The sequence below is a fragment of the Coccomyxa subellipsoidea genome, assembly GCF_000258705.1.
Source record: "Coccomyxa subellipsoidea C-169, whole genome shotgun sequence".
Classification (NCBI taxonomy): domain Eukaryota; kingdom Viridiplantae; phylum Chlorophyta; class Trebouxiophyceae; family Coccomyxaceae; genus Coccomyxa; species Coccomyxa subellipsoidea.
In genome coordinates this window covers 2,444,737-2,464,317 of record NW_005178037.1, presented here as the reverse complement: position 1 = coordinate 2,464,317, position 19,581 = coordinate 2,444,737, and the positions used below count along the sequence as shown (strand labels likewise).

Genomic DNA, 19,581 nt, shown 5'->3' with positions numbered 1-19,581 from the left:
ACCCCCAGAATAAGGACCTTCTGCAATGGACAAGCTTTAATTCCTCTCCTCAACACTGGCATCGCGATGTGCCTGATGGAGATGTGCCCGGTCTTCACTCCATCAAAAAACGCATGTGACAACTTGAAGCTGTGTGTGATAACTTGAATTTTTCTCAGGGTTAAGGGTTCAGGCCCCACGCTAACCCTACGCCTAAACCCTGAATTGAAGCTATTGGCCTGGCTGTCACTGCTCGGCAGCGGTGCGCGCCAGTTCCTGCTTCAGGCGCTCCACCTCTGCAGCGTGCCTGGCCGCCTCTTCCTGAGCCTCCTGCACTACCTGCACGGGAAGGCTCCGAGATCAGGCTCATTTTATTGTTTATGGGAAAAATTAGGGTTGGGCCATAAACCCTAAATCCTGGAAAAAAATGCAAGTTATCACACACAGCTTTTTTCGGTGGAGCGAAGACAATGCGGTCACTTGCAGTCGTGCAAAAGCCGCAGCCACATGTCCCCGGAATACAGCAAGCAGAGATCTGGACTCACGGCAGCGCGTAACGTCTAAACAGATAAAATCGTGCACACAGGCACCTATCAATCATGCCAGCTGTACGATATCTTGGGATGAAAGAACAGGCAGGCGAGATTTGACACTCTATACCTCTGCGCCTCTCCTGGACCCACGCATGCCAGGACTACTTGGCCCAAAAGCCCCTCGCACACAGAGTCTAAATATAGCTTCACTGTACAGCGGCCCTGCGGGGCACAGAGCCCCTACAGGGAACTATATTTTATTATATACTTTTTAGGGTTTAGACCCTAAACCTAAAAAATATCAGAAGGGGTGGTCGCACCGATGCGGCGCGGTCTTCGACGGCCTCGACGAGCATGGCCGCCTCTGCGCGCACCTCTATCGCTCGCCTGGAAATCAAATTTGAATTTTAACTTTGTGCTTTTCCTTCATTTCGAAAGCAGGTGGTTCCCGGAAACAGTAGCGCTGATTTCCGACACATGCGCAGTTGTGCAATGCCTGGTGTGGGGGTGACATAACCAAGCCAGAGTGATTGGAGGCAGACACGGCAGTGCGAGCGCCAGCAGAAGAGTGCAAGGGCCGTCTCGAAGTTTGTTGCAACTTGTGAGACACCTCAGGTATTATGTAATGGCAGAATATGAAGGGCTGCGGAGGGTGAAACCTAAATATAGACAGGGGTAATCGCACCTGTTGGCCGCCGAGACCATCGCAGCCGCAGCCAGGGCCTCTCCATCTATGGGCTCTGCACCGCACAAAATTGTAGTCAGGAGCCTGTACAGATGAACGCACCCGCGACTGGCGGCCCCATCGAAATACATTGCTGCGTGACAGCCAATGCTCCGAGAGATTCTGCTGCAAAGGGCAGACTAGCTTGTATTGGAAAGGTCCTTGGGACGAATGTATCACAGCCCATTTGGCCCTTTCGCCAGAACGGGTGTGCCATGACTTCCTATTGCGCAAGGCTTTAGCTGTGACTTGGCGGTGTTGCTGTTACGCTACAGCCCCGATAAAGCTGACAGCCAAGCAGACCAGGTTTGAGAGAAACTGTCCGCTGCATGCTGTGTGCACACCTGGCGAGGTGATCACCTGATCAACCGGAGCCGCCTGCGCTTTCGCCTTGCCGCCGCTGGCACGCCCCTGCAGCCGGACACACCAGCTCAGCACACTGACTACCATGCACTGTTCATTTAAGTGTTCAGAAGAGATGCCCGACCATGTCACTTGAGGTTCCGTGAAAAGGTCCCATCGCTCGAGCTTGAGAGCCGTTTGGCAGTGGCCAATGACTTAGAAATGAGATGCTTTTTCAATGGGAATTCGAAATATCTATTGACTTGCAGAAGAATGCAGCCACAACAAATCTGGCAGAAAAAAAAAAGCTTCATCTGAGCTGAGCTGCGGCTTGTGGCTTTCTGTGCTGCTGCAACTGATGTGGCCTCGGGCCACAGGGGAAAAACGCAGTACATCTACTGTATCAACCTATGTCTCCCTGCAGATAAGGCAGATCTAACAAGTAGAGGGCAGAGAGCACCTTGCCCTGAACCGAGCTGCCGTTGGCGGCTTTCGGAGCTGCTGCAAGCTGCTGTTGAACAGGCCCCACGCAGGGCACATGACACTAGTGCATCCAGTGTGACATTCTCTGTTAAAATTTCACCAGGTGGGGGGCAGGAAAGCACCTTGCCCCGGGCCAAGCTGCCGTTGGCGGCTTTCTGAGCGTCTGCAAGCGCCGCATTGAGACGGCTGATCGCCGCCTGAGCTTCCTGCAGCTCTGTTGCAGCCTCTGACCGAGCCGCCAACTCATCCTGTGGTGCAACAGACCACTTCTCAAGAGCGCTCCCTTGACACATTGTGCAGCTGCCGCAGCAACAGAGTTGCAGATTTGCGTGTGTTTACAGTGTTGCTGTATTGAGATAGCAGAGATCCAGACCTGCTGCCACACCAGCAAGCACAGGCGCAGCAATGGGATTGAGGGGGATCACTCTTCTGTTTGACAGTGCTTGCCATGCAGCCCTTAATTGGAATGTTTTTCGTGTCTGAAAGCAATAGATTAGCTTACTTCACAGCACAGAACAACCAAATGGCAGCTGGAAACTTGTGACCTAAACGGAAACCGAGTGTCAGCGTCATGATCTGGGTCGTTTGGCAGCTTTATATGCCCCAAACTCTGCAACTCTGCATCTGCAAGCCACTGCCCCTTGTCGGGAGACCGAATTTTGTACGAGGCGCCTGAGAAATCCACTTCCCACAATCATCTTCTCAGCCCGGCGGGAGAGCTCAGCCTGCTGCGGCTCTCTTTCAATAATCCACAGAGCCCCTAACATGCTTATTTAATATTTTTAAAAGGTTTTCCTGCCAAGAGGCAAGGTGCGTCCTGCAAAGAAGCTGCAGATGAAGGCTGCCAGAATCCTACCTCTTGTTACACTCGTCAGATCCAAGCAAGACCCAATATACAGTGAGCACGATGCTGACTATGTACACCACCCCCTGCCAGCCAGGGCACATAACATGCTTAAAATTATATAGGAAGAGGAGAAAGCCGGCGCACGTTCATCTTTGCTGCCTGGCTTGAGAGGGCTGCCTGGTGGTCGCGCAGGCCTTGCAGCTCCACTGAGAGGCGCCTGATGTCGCTCTTGGCCTCCCTCTTACTGCTCTCCAGCTCATCCCCCAGCATCAGCACCTGCGCGCGTGTCACGGCACAGCTCCAAGTTCAGAGTTCAGTTCAGAGTTCCAAGTTCAAATCCAAGTTCAGAGTTCAGTTCAGAGTTCCAAGTTCAGATGCATGAGCCGCGCCCTCTGCAGCTGCGCGCTGCAACGCATCATATCAACCCACTGCACAGGTCATGCACAGATGGGCTGCGGGACATCAGGTATTTCCTCGAGATAACTAGTCCTGAGGAGTACAAACGTGTGACTCAAATCTCAAATATGGCAGATGCTTCCAAGGTACACATCGCCCTCTGCACGTGCGGCGGCTGCGCCACAACGATCTTTCACCAGACGCTTGCAAGCTCACCATTGTGAAGGAAGACGAGGAAGCAAGAGATGCTGTGTTCATGCCCACTGGATGCAGCCAAGCATGAGGGCTAATGAAGTTAGACACGATAGCAGAGGCAGAGTGCTCCAGAACAGACATTGCCAGCATCTGAACTAGCCACGTGAAGAATTTTTAACACCGTCTGTCTTCCATGCGATCCAGAGTGGGACAGACTGGCATGTGAGAAGTGGTGAATTCTGAGATCCACTTTGGAACGAGGCAGCTGTGTGGGGGCGTACCTTGTGCTCGGCTTCTGATAGCTGTAGTGCCTGGGACTGCGCCACCAGTGCACCCTTCTCAGCCTCCGCCAGCTTCGCCTGCAGATCCTCATTCACCTGCAGCATTGCTAGGAATCAGTTATGCCATCCATGCCACGTCTGCGATTGAAACGTCTCTCAGTCAAACAGGCTATCAAAAGCCTGCCTATCTTCCAGGGGGCCAGCCAGGCAGCAGCAGTAACAGTGTGAAGTAAGCCGGCCTCATGCTGATCAGCATTAGACGCCCTGGAGGCCCGCGGCAACCAGGAACATTGCCTATGACAAGATCATTGCAGGCCAGAAGGGAGTACTATTTTGAACAGCATTTGGGCTGCCTACTCCACATGGAACAGTGCCTGTACTCTCGCTTTATGTTGCCAGTGTGTGCCTAGACCGTCCAGCCCAGTATTAGCTGAATGTCTTAGAGCAGGCATGTTGGGCCTTGGAAATACTTCTTGCAAAGAATACACTTGGCCATGGAGGATTGCAACCCTTTTCTGATGATAGCATGTGCCAAACAAGCATGTGAGATTGCTTCTACTTTTGTTCAACACATCATCACCAGTAGAGATGCCATCCAAGAAACACCAGGTGAACATCGGGGCGTCCTAACTACAGGGCAGTGCTTTTGAGGGCATCAATCAGAGACTTTGCGCTTTGGAAGAAATCCGGTGAGTTCGGCGGATCGCTTTGTCACACCTGGTCTGCAGCCCAGCACTAGCTGAATGTAGAGGAGTATCAGGCGCACTTGCGGGACTGAAATTCCCAATATACAACTACGGATGCACCACTATTACTCCAAGCCTGTCTTGATTAGATCTGTGCCGAAAAGGCATGCAAGAATTTGATCCACTTGCTTTCAAGAGCTTCTAACCAGCATTTGCCATCCAAAGAAACAGTGGGTGGAGGTTCGGGCTCTTCAACAGACTCCTTCGCAGTGCGACGTCTTTCCGCAGTTCCCTGGCAAGCACTGCTCCGTGCTGAAACGAGGCTAGTCTAGTCACACCTGGTCTGCCCGCTGCAGCTGCTCCTGGATGTCTGACTCGCGGCCCAGCGCCTCTCGCGCGTCCTGCACCGCCGCATCCACCTCCGACTGCAGCCGCGTCCGATCCGCCGCAGCGTCCTCCAAATCTCTTGCCAGCCCGGCAGCCTCCTCCTGCGAGAATTCTGGATCGGTTCAGGTAAAACTTGGGGGAGACTGGCTGTGGCCAGCTTGCAGCCTTAACAGTGAGGCAACAATGTTCCCTGAAGCTTGGCTTGCCCCGCTGCTACCATTCTCAAGCACAAGCCACGCAAGAATGGCCAAGGAGAAAAACATGCTGCAAGGCATGAGCATGTGCAAGGAAATGGACAAGCCCTGCACTGGGGACGCAGCTCAAAGCCATACTGATTGACCACAAAACAAGTGCTGCCAGTTTGTGTTTTACATTGTGGCACACATTGCGCAGCGTTTTATTTGTAAAAGGTCAAAGCAACGGTGTTAACCTGGGCAAGGGCCAGCTCGGTGTGCAGGTGCTCAGCGGCTGTGTTGGACTCCTCCAATGCAGACTTGAGCTCGCGCGCGACGCGTATTGCTGCATCCGCCTCGGACTGCAGCCGCGCCCGGTCCGCTGCTCCATCCTCGAGATCCCTTACCAGCCCCTTCGCCTCCTCCTGTTCATGCAACAAGTGTGAGCGTTTTGGAGGAGATGGACACCTGCAAACGCGTGCCAGCCATATGCGACAGCAATTCGCTGGGCCAGGCATGCATGTGCTTCCGCATAATCATTTCTTGGATGGATGCGTCAACATGTGGAACAACAGTCGGGACAGCAAAGCCATCATGCTTCAGACTTGCAATCTTGCGCACAAATATTGGCAATGTCAACGCCCATCAATCAACAATTACAGGGGGCAATGTGCACATTATTTTTAGCCTGTGGATTCTATTGAAACGAATGAAAGATAGCAATGAGAGGCAGCCTACCTGCGCTGCGGTCAGCTCCGTCTGCAGTTGCTGGGCGGCCGCGTTGGACTCTTCCAATGCAAACGTGAGCTCCCGAATCTCAGCCAGCAGCTCACGCGCATCCTGCACGACATGTGGCAAACTTATTTCACACAGGCGCGGAACTCCCACATACGATACTCACACATCTTTTGGTTGGGAGGGCAAAATCACACGACCATCATCCCTGCCTATCCATTTAGGCATGTGTGGCCAGGGTGCTCTCAGTAGCAGTGGTTTCAGATGCCACTACTGCTTCTCAAACGCCACGCAAATGCAAACGCATAATGCTTCACACATTGAACAAAATTAGGCACACAGCATTCTGTACTGAGACGGTCAGTAATCATTGCCCAGCAGAAAAGAAAGGAAAATCTGAAAATCTCACCTGCACGGCGGCCGCGCGCGCCTTCTCGAGGGTGGCGGCCGACTCGCGTTCAGCCGCCAGCTGCGCAACAGCTGCCGCCCCGCGCTCGCGCGCCTCCTTCAGGGCAGCTTCCAGGGCGGCCACAGTCTCGCGCTGCGTTCCCTGCGCCTCTTCCGCCGCCCTCAGCTCCACCAGCAGATTCGCCGCCTCGGCCTTGGCGGATGACATCATCAGTTACTCACCGTCAATTTGTGTGGAGGTCCAAGTGGTCCAAATTCCAAAGTAACTGGAAGAAAGCTGTCGTGCATATGCTCATGAGCGGTCTGTTTGTCTCTCCATGGTGATACATGGCATTGTGCTTCAGCACTGTCCATGAGGCGTTGCCACAGCAGTATTAATTTCATGCACACATCCCTCATATGTTCTTCATGCAAGCACCTGCAAATCACATTGCCAGAAAACGTTCTGTCCCCGCCCGCATGTATAAAAAGAGCTGAAGATCAGCAGGTGGAGGGATGGTTCACCTGGGAATTCTTCAGTAGCTTCTCAGTCTTTGCCAGCTGCTGGCCCAGCTGATGCTCCTTCGCCGACAGCTTCGCGGCTGCTTCCCGTGCCTCGGCCAGCTGCCTGTCCCTCCCTTTCACCTCCTCTGTCAGCGCGTCAATCTGCACAACAAAAAGAATTACCGGTTGATGTCTCCTCCTCGTGTGTCCCAATAGCTCAGCGCAATATTTGGATACAGCAAATTAGAGGGTCCCAAAGAATTGAGAAGAATGGCGGCGTCCAAATTGCAACATGCTGTCTTGAAACCTTCACAGGTGCTGAGACAAGCCTTGTACGCGCCTGTCCATGCATGCATGCGTGCGTTACAACCCAATGATAGTACGCGGTGCAAACAAAGACATATACTAACACGACAAAATAAATAAATAGCCAGAGGCCGTGCCCCACCTTGTCCTCCAGCTTGAGGGCCATGACTCTATAGTCCTGCTTCACGCTCTGCAGCTCCCTCTGCAGCGCGCCGGTTTCCGCCGCAGCGGCCGCCGCCTGCGCTTTGAGTGACACAACGCTGCCAGCCGTGGTCGCCAGCTGCTGAGTCACCTCATGCTCCCGCTCCTGCAGTTGCACAGCATATACACCAACCACTTCCACACTCTAGGTGATTGTGTCTTCATCAAAAGACCTCATTGTGGTACAGGCACTAAGTATGTGTTGCGAGGCTTGTATTGCTAGACAGAGGAGGCACAAGCCTCCTACGCCTGGTCCAATTGTCCTCAGGTCGATACCCTCAAAAACTTATCTGGATGCTCAGTGAAAGCACAGCAGACGGCAGAACCTTCTTTGCCAACCTCATCAGAAAGTTGCCGATCGGCAAGAATTTGACTTCCTGACAACAATTCTCCCTGATCTCCCATATGCAAGCCTGAGCTAAGAAGCACGCTGTCCTGCAGACGCCAACCTCCCACGGCTGAGGGCGCCCGGAAGGCGCAGAACGAAGACCTCTTGCTTCAGGGAAGTTATGCTTTCACTGGAATCAGGACAATGGCTTTCTTCCAAGCTGTTGTAATACGAAGAGTACCTTGGCAGACTGCAGGGAAGCTTCCAGCTGTTCGCGCGCGTCACTGACCCCTTCCAGGGTGGACGTCAGCCGTTGCACGCACTTCTGGCTGTCGCCCAGTGCCTCGGCCGCTCGCGTGTAGCTCTCAGACGCCTCTGCCAGGCTCCTCCCCAGATCTTTTGCCTCCTCTTGCGCTGATGAGAGCTCCCGCTGCAGCAACTCCTTTTCTGTGGCACAAGAAAATCCATACTCAACGTAATGATAAATGAAAACATAATCATAGATACTCACACATAGTCATATAACATACCCATACATACTCTGAGGCAGTGACGGTGGCAGGTGAAGCGGAAGGGATGTGCAGTTATGTGCTTTTGTCTTCCTCTCATGAGTCAGAAGATGATGAGTGCAATATGAGGCAATTGGTGAGTTGGCTGGGAGCAATTTCGCAAGGAAGACACATGCTCAGGCGAAGCGGTGGAGCAAGCAGAAGTTACTCGTATGTATTTACTTGTATGCAGGACATGTGCGACAAGCATGCATCGGGGGTTGGTTTGCACACAGGAATGAGTGCCGTGTGCTTGAGTGAGTGAATGCATGGCTACCTTTGTTGCTGGTGCGGAGGGCCTCATCGGCTGCCTGTGAGCGGCTGGTTGCTTCTGCCAGTTGGGAGCTGATGCTGCCAGCGTCCTGTGCCTGCAAGATTGCCAGGATTGACGCAGGATAAGGACGTCAGCTATAATCTTGTTGCGGTCGAACACATTGTTCAGCATCAGCATCAATTAAAAACAAGCGCAAATATTGAAGGAGGATGGGCTACGTATACGTTTATCATAGACAGTCTCACCTCAAGAGAGATATTGCAAGATAAACCACATGTGTGGCTATGACAGCAGTATCCTACCTTGAGGAGGTACAGGACGCTGAGGATAAGGCTGATGACCCCCAAAGCTATCCTATCTGGCGTAAGGACATTGGAGAATTGCGAGGCGTCCAAGGCTGTCAGTTGTGCCGTGGCAATGGTGAGGCCATCAAACCAGTGGATCTTCGAAAGGAAGTCTGCAGCCGAATCTGATGACATCGCGTTGATGCATTCCTGCGCAATAAAAGGGGCGCAAGAAGACCTTTGCAATGTGAACTAAGCAAACAGATGCTTTCATGCAACAAAGGGGTGTTCCATCGCCAGGAGATAAAAGCGTGTGGGTGGTCATATCAGCTTATTGATTGGGCAAAGATAAACCGTAAAGACACTATGAGATATTGAACGCTTGTCACATTTACATCTCGATGAAATTAGGTAGAGACAATGCAAATTTACTGTACCTGGGACTGTGAGGCAGCTGCTTGATCCACAAAGGTGATCATGCCGATTGCCGATGCGATGCCACAGCGAACGCGGTGCTGCTTCCGATTCGACGACCGCTTTCGCATGGCAATGCTGCTGTCTCTCGTACAAAGCTGAACCAAGGCCATGTGTCTCCTCCATGGAGCGCGGCAAAGACCTGGCAGATCCCTGCCTGCTGGCACACGGCTCATTCTGCATCCCAAGGACGACAGCGGATCCATTTTCACAAGCTGTGATGCAAAACTTATGGAGCTAGTGTTTGTATTGGATGACAAGGGAAATCGGATGGGATGCGGGTGTACCCTAGATTGTGAGGGTCCTTATTGGGGTATTGAGCCTAAATAATCTAGGGCCTGCACCTCAGCAACTCAACAAATTGGCAGGCATCCCAGAACAATACGTTCCTCCTTTGCCAATATTCCCCCAAAATGAAGCTCACAACTTCTGCCTGTCATCAAAACAACCAATCAAATTCAGTCAAAAGTCAGCTAAGCTGGAGCTACCGGTCATGCGCATGCAGCTGACGTCAGTAGGCCCTTCTTGGAAAACTATCTCACCATGCAGTACTAAACACCACAGAGGCCAGATCTCTACTGTCTAAATTCTTGCATTACAGCAACCAGGTGCATGTGTATCCCCACTTCCTAGAAAATGCCAGGACAGAATACAAAATTCCCTTTCTCTGAAATTCCCCTTTAAAAATTTCAGCCTGATTAGCGCTTATAAGTTATGGGGATGCGGTCAGCTGAACCTACCCATAGCGTGAGAATATCAAGTTGCTCAGATCATTTTAAGCGCCTAGCTAATATTACATCAACTGCGTTCCACGACAAAGCCACCAACGGCTAACCCAACATGCACTGTGGGAGAAGTCAGTGCAGACCAGCAACTGAATATTTCATGTAACTTTCCAAGCAAAGAAAACTGCATGCAAGAGCTTCCCAATCCAATGTCATACAGGGGTAGGCGGGTTGTACGAGCTGCCACTTGCTTGCTGCCCTGCCGCAGCCGCAGCTGCAGGTGCAGCGGGCTTGCTGCTGTCGCTTGTTCTGGGAGCCTGCATGCATGCATGGCCCAAAGTTAATATTCTATGCAGCAGCGCACCACTGCTTGTGTGTTTGGGACTAATGGGACCTTGGAAGCACAATGGCCAAATCTGCCAGCCACTGTACGCCGGTTCCTACTCTTGCCAGCATACACCTACCTCAGAACACCGCCAAGACTGACAGGAAATCAAATTTTCCAAATCCCGATGGGACATCCCCGTATCAACATTACTGCATCCCAGCTCTTGCTCGGCTTTGCAAGTCGCGCTCCTTTAGCCAAACTCCTCTTTCCTTGCAGGATGCATGAAACCCATGCAGAGATGAGTTTCAGGAGGCCGATGAGCTGAGTCAGCGCTGACTAACCTGCGGCGCGGCGGAGCTTCCGGGGCGGTCGACGACGACGTCCGGGGGAATGTTTATGATCACGGGGTCTTCGTCCCGATCGAGCTCGGACCCGTCTTCAGGCCGTTCCCTCTGCGGCGGCTGCAGCTTGACGCCGCAGCAGAGCCCCAGCACCAGGCGCACCGGCAGGCAGATGATAAACAGCACAAGGCACAGGAGAACCAGCAGCTGCGCGCACACATGAAAATTACCTCAGTGCCTGCGTTTTTGCTTGCAGGAGAAAGTAGCAGAAAGGTAGACATCCAGAGTTAGGCTGCACCGCTGCAGAACAAATTGGCTGACAGGCACAGCAGCACCAGCAGTCGGGGTCACATCTGAACTCTAAATCAGAAACAAACAATATAGATGAGTTGGACAGGCCATCCAAGGAAGATTACCAGGTCCACCATGGCAAACCAAAGAGGATATCGTGATGCAGGTCGGTGAGAGGGCATTATCAAAGAGCTCAGCTAATGTAGCTGCAGTGCTTCACCCTTTTCCGGCGAGAGCATGCATGGGATGCTAACAAGAGAAATTATCTGGACATCACACAAGCCTTCTCTTGTGGCGCCCTTTGCGCATTCGCTCGTGTGTCCAGGTACCGCTTTTGATTTGTTTCTGGACACGAGAAATGCTGCTCTTGCAAAGCAGCTTTGCATATCCATTTTGCTGGGTAATGAAGCGCACCAACGTGACAGGCAGCAGGATGATGAGCAAGCAGATGCCGCCCCCAGGGATGCGCAGCACTGCTTCCATCCAGGCCGGTATCTGCACATTCACCGCCTGCTGCGCTTCCCAATCTGCATATGAAACCCCGTCCGGCGCGTCCAAGTCCCCGGCATCGTCAACATACCTGCACAGCAGTCACAACCGTGTAAGGGTTGGAACGGCGTGGATGGCAGGGATCTTCTTGGAGGCAACAGGTGTACTTGGAAAGCAGCAAGCAGCATCTGCTGTGGCCTGGTGAATGGCATCAAAGCCATTTCCAGGAGCTCTCGAACTAAGCAAATTGTTCTTCAACGTGCCTTCATGCTTATGGGCATGTTCTTGCAAGAATGCCCACCGTGCTGCCCTCCGCTGCACAATCTACTCGGGCCATCAAGAAGCTGGCCGTTTACCAGAATACCACAAAGGAAGGGAAATCAAATGCAGAAGATTTATCATCTGAAAAAGAAAGCACCTGTCGTAGAGGACTTTTTTGACTGAGGTGGAGAGTGTGTCGTAGGCCTGGTTGACTATGGCGGAGGCGTCCTTGGCCTGCGGGTGCGAGCACTTGTCCGGGTGCACCAGCCTGCGGTGACAAACAATCACATCATCCATCATGCATGTAAATTTCCTGCTGTGTCTGCACCGCACTCCACTGCGCATCTTCGATTGTGCTAGCAGGGATGAGAGGGTGGTTTGGGGTGGCTTGGGAGCAACGAGTCAGGGCTGTGTGCTTTATGAATCCACGAGACAGATGCCAGCAAGGCGACGCAGTGTCAGTGAACGTAAGATGGTCACCTGGACGCCTTGAAGTAGTTGACCCGGATCTCATTGGGTGGCGTGTCTTTCTTCACCTGCAACCCGGGCAATGTGTCAGAAACTGATGCCTGGAGCTTGGGAATACCAGCTAGCTCTTAAGGTCTGGAAGCTCCTTTATTGCCAGAAAGATTACCTTGAGAACTGCATAGAAATTCTTCTGCACGCGAATGATCCGCTCAACTTCCTCTGTTGGACCACTGTACAAGCAAAGGTGATTTTCAATATCACTTCGGTGGCCCCCACATGTGCCGTTGATCTTTGATTTATTGAGAAAACATTACTTACTCGAATTTGGCGTCCTTTCCTCTCAAAGATAGAAGCTCCTGTCGAGTTGCCTGATCCAGAGGTGCTTCTGGGCTATTTTCTGCTTCCGAGTTTACCATCCTTGGAATTCACAATGACTTCGTGTTCGAGAAAAAATTGTTTTTAGTCAGTGGCGTGCCACCTCGTTGTTCGCTGGTCTTCTTATGCCCTCAACTCGTTGGAAGCACCATTATGATGTCCTGTCAGCAAATTTTCCTTTCCTTCAAAATTCCGTAGCATATTCACCAAGAATCTCGCTACAGTCATAAATTAATGACTTTGCCACAGTGCACAGATGTATTCTCCGTAGAAGCCTACCTGAACGCCGCAGCAGCGATCAAGCTCTATATATATATATATGTATGGGACTACGACCGCAAGCATTGCTTGCCAAGCAACTTACCCAAACTTGATACGAACCACTTATCACCAAAATTGACGTCTTGCTATCTACTGGTGTTTGATCATTACTAAAAAACAAGAGCACTACATGTGCCTGGCATCCTTAGCCGAGATAAATGTGGCGTTCTTATTTTTGTGCAAGTAGCCCTCTCTGCCAAACGTGTGAGACCAACTAAGTGCTAGTTCGTGCATTTAAAGTCGTGTATGAAACGGGTTGATTTGGCATCTGTATCGGGTGTGGTAGTGAGGTTTGTCGGCTCCTTTCAAATGCAAGCAGAGCAGAAACGCACAGCTATCCGTGGACTTCCAGACAACGCCGTCTTTGAGCTTTCTGGGCAACAAGCTCGAATGAACATTGCCCTCAGCAATACCGCGGACTATAACTGGTACTTTGAGCAGCGCTGCTAGCAAGCGTTTGTGCTCTAGAGATCTGCCAGATCTCTGTGAAATACCTGATTGGATCGATCCAATCAGGTCCTGATTGTCAGGGGTTTAGATATAGAACCCCATGTGGTTGTTCCAACGAGGGTGTTCAAGCTTACAATCATGGCATTCATTTACCATCATAACTATCATGCCATTCATTGCTGCATGTATCCGCGGCATATTTGGAAGCTGAGAAGGTATGTCTCATCAAGAAGATAAGGACTCGTTCTCTTGGGCAGGACTCCAAAGATATTAGCGCTTACAATGACTATATAAAATAATGTCCAGTTGACAGCATACTTCATCCGATCTCCCTGCGTCTAAGTACTTTTTAGTCTTTTTCACATACTGCTCACCATATATGCAGATACTTTACAGGCTCTTAAACGCCATAAGATGGTCTTATCAACATCCAGGATTTTCTTAAACAGTCTCTTTAACATACTGCATCTTCTTAAAACTAAAGATGTGTCTGACATGCTTCTTTAAGACAACTTAAGAGTGAAGAATGCGGAAGGAGAATGTCCCTTTCCCTTCTTTACTAAAGGCATTAGTAATGCCTGTCCATCTCCCTAACAAGTCTTAAGCATCCCTGAAAAATTCTTCACGGTAGGGGCCCAGGCAAGAATATCAGTAGCTTGTGGTGTCTTGAAACCCAATTGGTCTTGTTTAGTTCACCACTGTCGTGCAAAACAATTTAATTGCTCTGTCACGTACAACCAGGGCAATTACTGCACCACCGATGCCGTGGAAGCCATTGCAGACAAACGCACCTAAGAAGGAAATGCTCTTACACCTTATATAAGTGCTAGCAGCGTTGTGAGAATGTGCCTTGATTGGAAACGCATCATTGTAGGTGGCCACAACTTGTTGCTGCAAGTTGATGCTGCATCATGTATAGGCTGAGCAAGCGGCTGATTTCAAATTACCTCGTCATGCTTTTCCTGATCCATTGGTGAAGCTCATTGTAAGCGCTGCTTGGTAGACATGGCTTTCCGATAGGGAATCGTCTCATGTTGCAGGCTCGTGCTTGCAATAGTTGACGGATGGTCTTTGTGTGCAGACTGGGAGGTCCACAGTGAAAGCTTCTCCAGAAGTGTCAGTGAACATCGAGGGGGGCTACGAGGGTCAGGCAGGTGGAGGTGTTGTGCCAGCCAGCGAGAAAATTACCGGCAAGGTGGGAGGTGCAATCAAGTGGCAATAGGGCCCGACAGAGACGAACACCACCAACGACAAAATCATCACCACTACCAAATTCACCATCACAATCTACGACCCAGAAAAGGCGCCGGAGATCACTGCAGGGCCCTAAGCGTCTAGCAGGATCTTTTGCTTGTCCACAAGCCATGATGGCTTGCAGCTTTGTCTGCAAGCTGCATTGCCAGCGTCACAATGTACGAAACCGCATGAGATCAGCTTTCTCTGTTGTTCTGGAAGACAGCTTGTGTTGCAACAAAAATCCTTTTGAGGACACTTTCATATGCTGCCCAGCTTTAATTCTCTTGGTGTCATTTGTTCTACAGTGAATGGCGTGCGCTGCAGATGGGCACTAGCATGAGAATCGGGATAGAATGGGCCCTGTTGCAGCGTCATTATGATGAGCTGCACTGCCGTCTGTCTGTCTGCCTCCTTGGCTGCATATATGCGACATGTAGTCCATGTGCCACCACTGCATCTTGTGACAATAACTTCTAGTTCTGCAGAATTGATCTGCTGTAACCATTAATGTGAATCCCGGAGCTAGTCCCTAAAACAATAAAACATGTGTGGGAGGAGCTACAAAGGCATGCCTTGCGCAGCGCATGTTAGCGAGTGGCACTCGCCAGGTGCAGTGCCGTGCGGCTGCTTTCAGCATGCAGTGAGCAGTTGTGCAACATGCACTATGTATATAGATGTGACATGCACATGGTCTTAGGGGATTTGCTGAGGTATCAGGACAGCCGCATACTTGATTTTACGCACTGGTATGCACACATGATGGCAAAACAGGACGGGCTGAGCAGATATTTCCATGGCACATTTACGGGAATGTAAGTGATTCACCCACGTGGACATTGCCAGAATAGCAATGCCAGGAGACCCATAAGGGCCAGGCCATTTTTGTAGACCTGCTCCACACACCTGCACCAATGACACAGGCATGCTATGTTAGTATGTCGGGAAACACCAGACAGTGGTGTGCGCCTTAAATCATCGGCAATGAAGCACCACACACACGCAGTGTATGAAAATTGCTCAGAGGCATTGGCTTTGCACACTTGTACTGTCCAGTTTTGAACAAGCTGTTGCCCAAGAGACGCATCTCTTCCATGACAGCGCTGTCCTCTGGCACTTTCACTGTGAAATAATTTTTGAAGTTCAGGGGTTTGAGTGCATCGAGCAGTACATCTTACAAGTAGTCCTTCAACTGACTTGCTTCGGTTTATGAAGTGGGTTCATCACATCGATAATTGTCCTCTGTGAATTATTTTGCTTCAATCAATCTGCCACGAATTCCACTATTGCTCCCCATCTTAAGCGGAGCATTACTCTGATCTTGAGAACCAGTGCAGCCACGGAGTCATGGCGCCGCAGAGTTAACATCTCTGGTTATTCTCTGCACAAGGAGCTACGCGTATTCAGAAGTTCCCAGACAATGCCTTTCCCTGAGTTAGTGCTGTAGTCTGCACCAAGTGATCTAGGGCTCAGCAGCTGTGGTTGCAGGGTTTGTGCGTGGGTTATAAGTATAATTATGTCATCTCCAAAAAGGGGTTCCGGAACTCTGATCCGGTAGAGCCAAAGCGCAAGATGTGCATTCAATTAATCTCCGCTTTGAACCCCTTCTTCCGTGCCTGGGGAGTGAGAAAACTTTACTGGAAGTGATTGGAAGGCGAGATATACTGTTGACTGCGTCGAAGAACACCAAATACCCGTCGAAAATATGTCAGGGAACCGAGTAATTTACCAAACGAGTCCTACCAACAAATTGATCCTGCAAGTTGGAGACCTTACGACGTGGAAAGGATCAACAAAAGGCTGGGGTGACGCAATCGTAAACGGAGGTGTGAGATCACACGAACTGACTGTACGACACAAACGCTGATGAGCAGCAACGACGAGCCCACATCAAATTTTGTACACAATCTGTATCATATAAACACAACTGAAGTTCCCTACCTGCTCCAATGAAGGTGGTAAGAAAATGGAGGGTGGCCCCGCATTGCAAGGAGGTGCGAAACCCTGGCTGCATCTAAATCGCTGCAAGCTCCAGCCCCTTTCATTGGCATTGATTGTATTACGACGAATTTGGAAAAAGAATCTATGACTGCACACCTCTAGTACGTACAGCAGTTTTCTCAGATAATCTTCTTGCCTGCAGCCATCTTTAGAGGAGCGGGGCCTGAGCTTTTGCAGTACTGCCAGTCACTGCCAATTGTAATGCCACCAAACATCCGCTGCGCACTGGCAGGCGCGGTACTCACGAAGTGCGACCAGTCCACCCCTCATAGTGCAGCACAACACATTGTGTGGGCAACTGAAATGCGGGAGCCAACTTTCTATACCTGTACATTTCTCTATGTTGATTCGGTGCACATCAAAGTGAAGAGCGTTGTGGCAGTATTGTAGGACAGTCTGAGGCAATCACATATCATCTGGAAGAGAAGTATTGTCTCTGTGTGTGCATGCAGGGGGTATAATCTCAAAGCAGACTACATTATTCACACCGTGCCCCCCATATATCAAGACTCTGACCCGGAGCGATCATTGAGCATTTTGGGGGAAATGTATGCCGCAGTCTTGAGGCTGGCAAATACCAGGAAGATGTCCGCGATTGCATTCCCTGCTATTGGCACTGGCAAGGCGGGTTTCCCATATGCCAAAGCTGCTCAGGTATGACCAGTCAGCCACACAGCCATTTGTTACGATTGGAACACAATACTCATCATTAGTAGTTGACACCTCACATGGTGCCGACTGCAAGTTGCTTAAACGCCTTAATGTGCAGCTCTCCACCCTGTTTGTTACCTGGGTATTGCCATGATGTAGCAACTATCAGGCCTTGCATGGCTGGAAAGTGATCAAATTGACTGAGTTTAGTTGATGGGCAATATGCATTTCGGCAGACAATGTTGATTCATTCTATCTCAATCGGCAGGTGGCTATACAGATCAGCAGTGCAGAAGCCGACGGTGTCGCAGAGATCCACTTCCTTTTTGTTGAGGAGGATGAAGTGTTCCATGCATGGCAGGAAGCAGCTGCTGCTGCAGGGCTGCAGCCCATTGCCACTCCAAAAGCACTCGGCACTGAGAGAACTGTGGGAGGTAGGACCATATCCCAATCCTGTACAGTGCTTCTTTGCCCAAAAGGCAAAATCGTGAGAAAGTTCCCGGTGTCAGCCTCAGAAGCTGGGGCAACACAACACGATTCAGTTTTGAAATTGAGAGTGAGTCCAAAATTCATATGCGCCTGGATGGTTTTCAGTGATTGGTCCTACGAAATCCTGGCTTTACAGGTGATCAAAGAAATTCTTGAAGGACTGAGTGCAAGGTATCAGCCCAACACTTTATAAATATCTATATAGGTTGTATTATATAAGTTCAACTGTGCACTGTGCCAGCTGTTATTGCCAGCTGGAAGTTTGACGTCTTCATCAGCCACTCGGGGAAAAACAAGGACTTTGCGGAGGAGTTGCGCAGCAGCTTAAAGTTGATCGGCATGAACGCCTTTGTAGACAAGCCTGACCTGTTGGCAGGGAACGCCGGCTCAGACACGACCATGATAGACTCAGCCGGGCAGGCGCGACTTCCATCACCTCTTAGACAGCACTTGCATTCCTGAACCCTTTTCAAAATGTAAACTCTTAATTCCAAGCCCAAAAAGAACTTCCTATTAGCAAGGGGTTTAAATTGAATATGTTTTTGTGGGGCTCAGGCGCCAGTCGGGGTGGCAGTTTTCAGCGAGCCGTACTTTGCAAGTGAGTGGCCGATGCGCGAGCTGAAGATCCTCATGGACCGGGAATCGCTGCTGCCGGTATTGTATAGCGACATGTCATATGCGGACATGAAGGCTGCTCTCAAGGACAGCCCACACAAGCACACCTCTGGGCAAGCCTGGGACGACTACGTGCACAAGGTGCTCCCTGTGCCTATCCCTGGCCCATAAAAAAAAGTTATATCTGACTTGTGTCTAGATAGTTCATGACTTTGTAAACGACTATATAATGTAGTGCTTAACAAGCATCAATACTACAGCATGACTTGGATGCAAGGATCCCATAATGAGGGCATGCATCGAGCTCAACAGTATCATCGCAGGTCATGAAGACAACATATGTGCGCTGGAATGGCGCATACACAGAGCCGCTGCGGCAGGAGCTCTGTTGGCACATTGTGCGCATTCTGGCTACAAGCGTTTGCCCAAAGCTTGCTGACAGCATTCGCACTGGCATGTTCCTCGGCAAGGTAAGCATATCCTCTGGCACACTTTGGGTGAGTGCGTTGATCCGGTAAGTGTGGGACTCTGGTCTTCTGTCTTTGCACACCCTCATTGCGCAGTCTTGAACTTACGTCATGGACTTAGCGCCTGCCCAAAGCTTGCAGACAGACCCGCAGAAGTTTTGCGCAAGGTGGCATGTGATGCTTTGAAGGTCTATTCATCCTGTGCCAACACGAGTGTATGGCTGATGCCCTTGACCCAAGCAGCAACGTTGCAACAGCGGTGTTGCCGCTTTCTTTTCAATGGGGCAGATGACCTAAACTTTGCTGCAAATTTGTGAACTGCTGTTGCAGGTGCGGGATGCTGCAAGGAAGCTGATAGAAGATAGTGACAGTAGCCCCTTCCAGGAGTTGAACTGGGGTCAAATCAGGACTGCCAGGAAATGGGTTAGCAAGCTTGATTCTCAGCTGGAAGCATGATCCTGCTCGGCACCGTCAAGGCCCTAGTTTTTTCAACACAAATTTTTCAAACGAAATGTCAGAGTGCCCTTCACAGGAGATTGACAGAAGCTCTCTGAGTCAGCATTGCAGGTTTGACATCAAGGTGTGGGTTCAGTGAAAGGAACATACAGACAACTTTTCTTGTCAAATTTGCTAGCACAGTGCAGTCCAATATTGATGATGTGGCTAACGGGCACTCAGTACTTGGTAGCTGTCTGGTCAAGAATAGATATTTCATGCCAGTATTTGAATGTATACACACAGCATTCTCACATAGAAGCAGTCTAGGAATCAAAAATAATCTTTACTGCAGTGACTCCTAGCTAGGCCATTTCCTTGTCCCTGGTTTTCTTGCGCCGATCCAGGACACATGTGCGATTAATCGACATGCCATGATATGTATTGTGCTGACAAGCACGAAACTTACTTCCTCAAGCCTTCCGGCCCACAAAGTGCAACCTTCCAGGGAGAGTCACAATCCTGCTGTTTGCAACAATCTGGCAGAAGTGTAATGATCAGTAAAGCACTGCTG

At 50.5% G+C, this 19,581-nt stretch overlaps 2 protein-coding genes across 2 annotated transcripts; one reads left to right on the top strand and one right to left on the bottom strand.

Moving 5' to 3' along the window:
* Positions 1 to 225: 225 nt before the first annotated feature.
* COCSUDRAFT_47231 (hypothetical protein) lies at positions 226 to 12,891 on the bottom strand (the record flags this gene model as incomplete). The annotated part of the gene is made up of 24 exons (XM_005648820.1): positions 12,625 to 12,891; positions 12,289 to 12,506; positions 12,137 to 12,200; positions 11,983 to 12,038; positions 11,660 to 11,770; positions 11,167 to 11,332; positions 10,462 to 10,668; positions 8,612 to 8,803; positions 8,313 to 8,403; positions 7,729 to 7,934; positions 7,101 to 7,265; positions 6,674 to 6,814; positions 6,171 to 6,362; positions 5,765 to 5,866; positions 5,284 to 5,451; positions 4,805 to 4,954; positions 3,781 to 3,876; positions 3,053 to 3,184; positions 2,918 to 2,991; positions 2,184 to 2,361; positions 1,581 to 1,647; positions 1,198 to 1,252; positions 833 to 899; positions 226 to 318 (listed from the first exon to the last, which is right to left on the bottom strand). Exons 2-24 carry the CDS (start codon positions 12,384 to 12,386, stop codon positions 226 to 228), a joined length of 2,871 nt encoding a protein of 956 aa, XP_005648877.1. The 5' UTR covers positions 12,387 to 12,506; positions 12,625 to 12,891.
* Positions 12,892 to 16,551: 3,660 nt separating this feature from the next.
* Positions 16,552 to 19,028, top strand: COCSUDRAFT_41567 (hypothetical protein; the record flags this gene model as incomplete). Its single annotated transcript, XM_005648819.1, has 5 exons — positions 16,552 to 16,598; positions 16,803 to 17,004; positions 18,046 to 18,246; positions 18,429 to 18,575; positions 18,903 to 19,028. The coding sequence occupies 5 exons, from the start codon at positions 16,552 to 16,554 to the stop codon at positions 19,026 to 19,028; spliced, it is 723 nt and encodes a 240-aa protein (XP_005648876.1).
* Between the last annotated feature and the right edge of the window lie 553 nt (positions 19,029 to 19,581).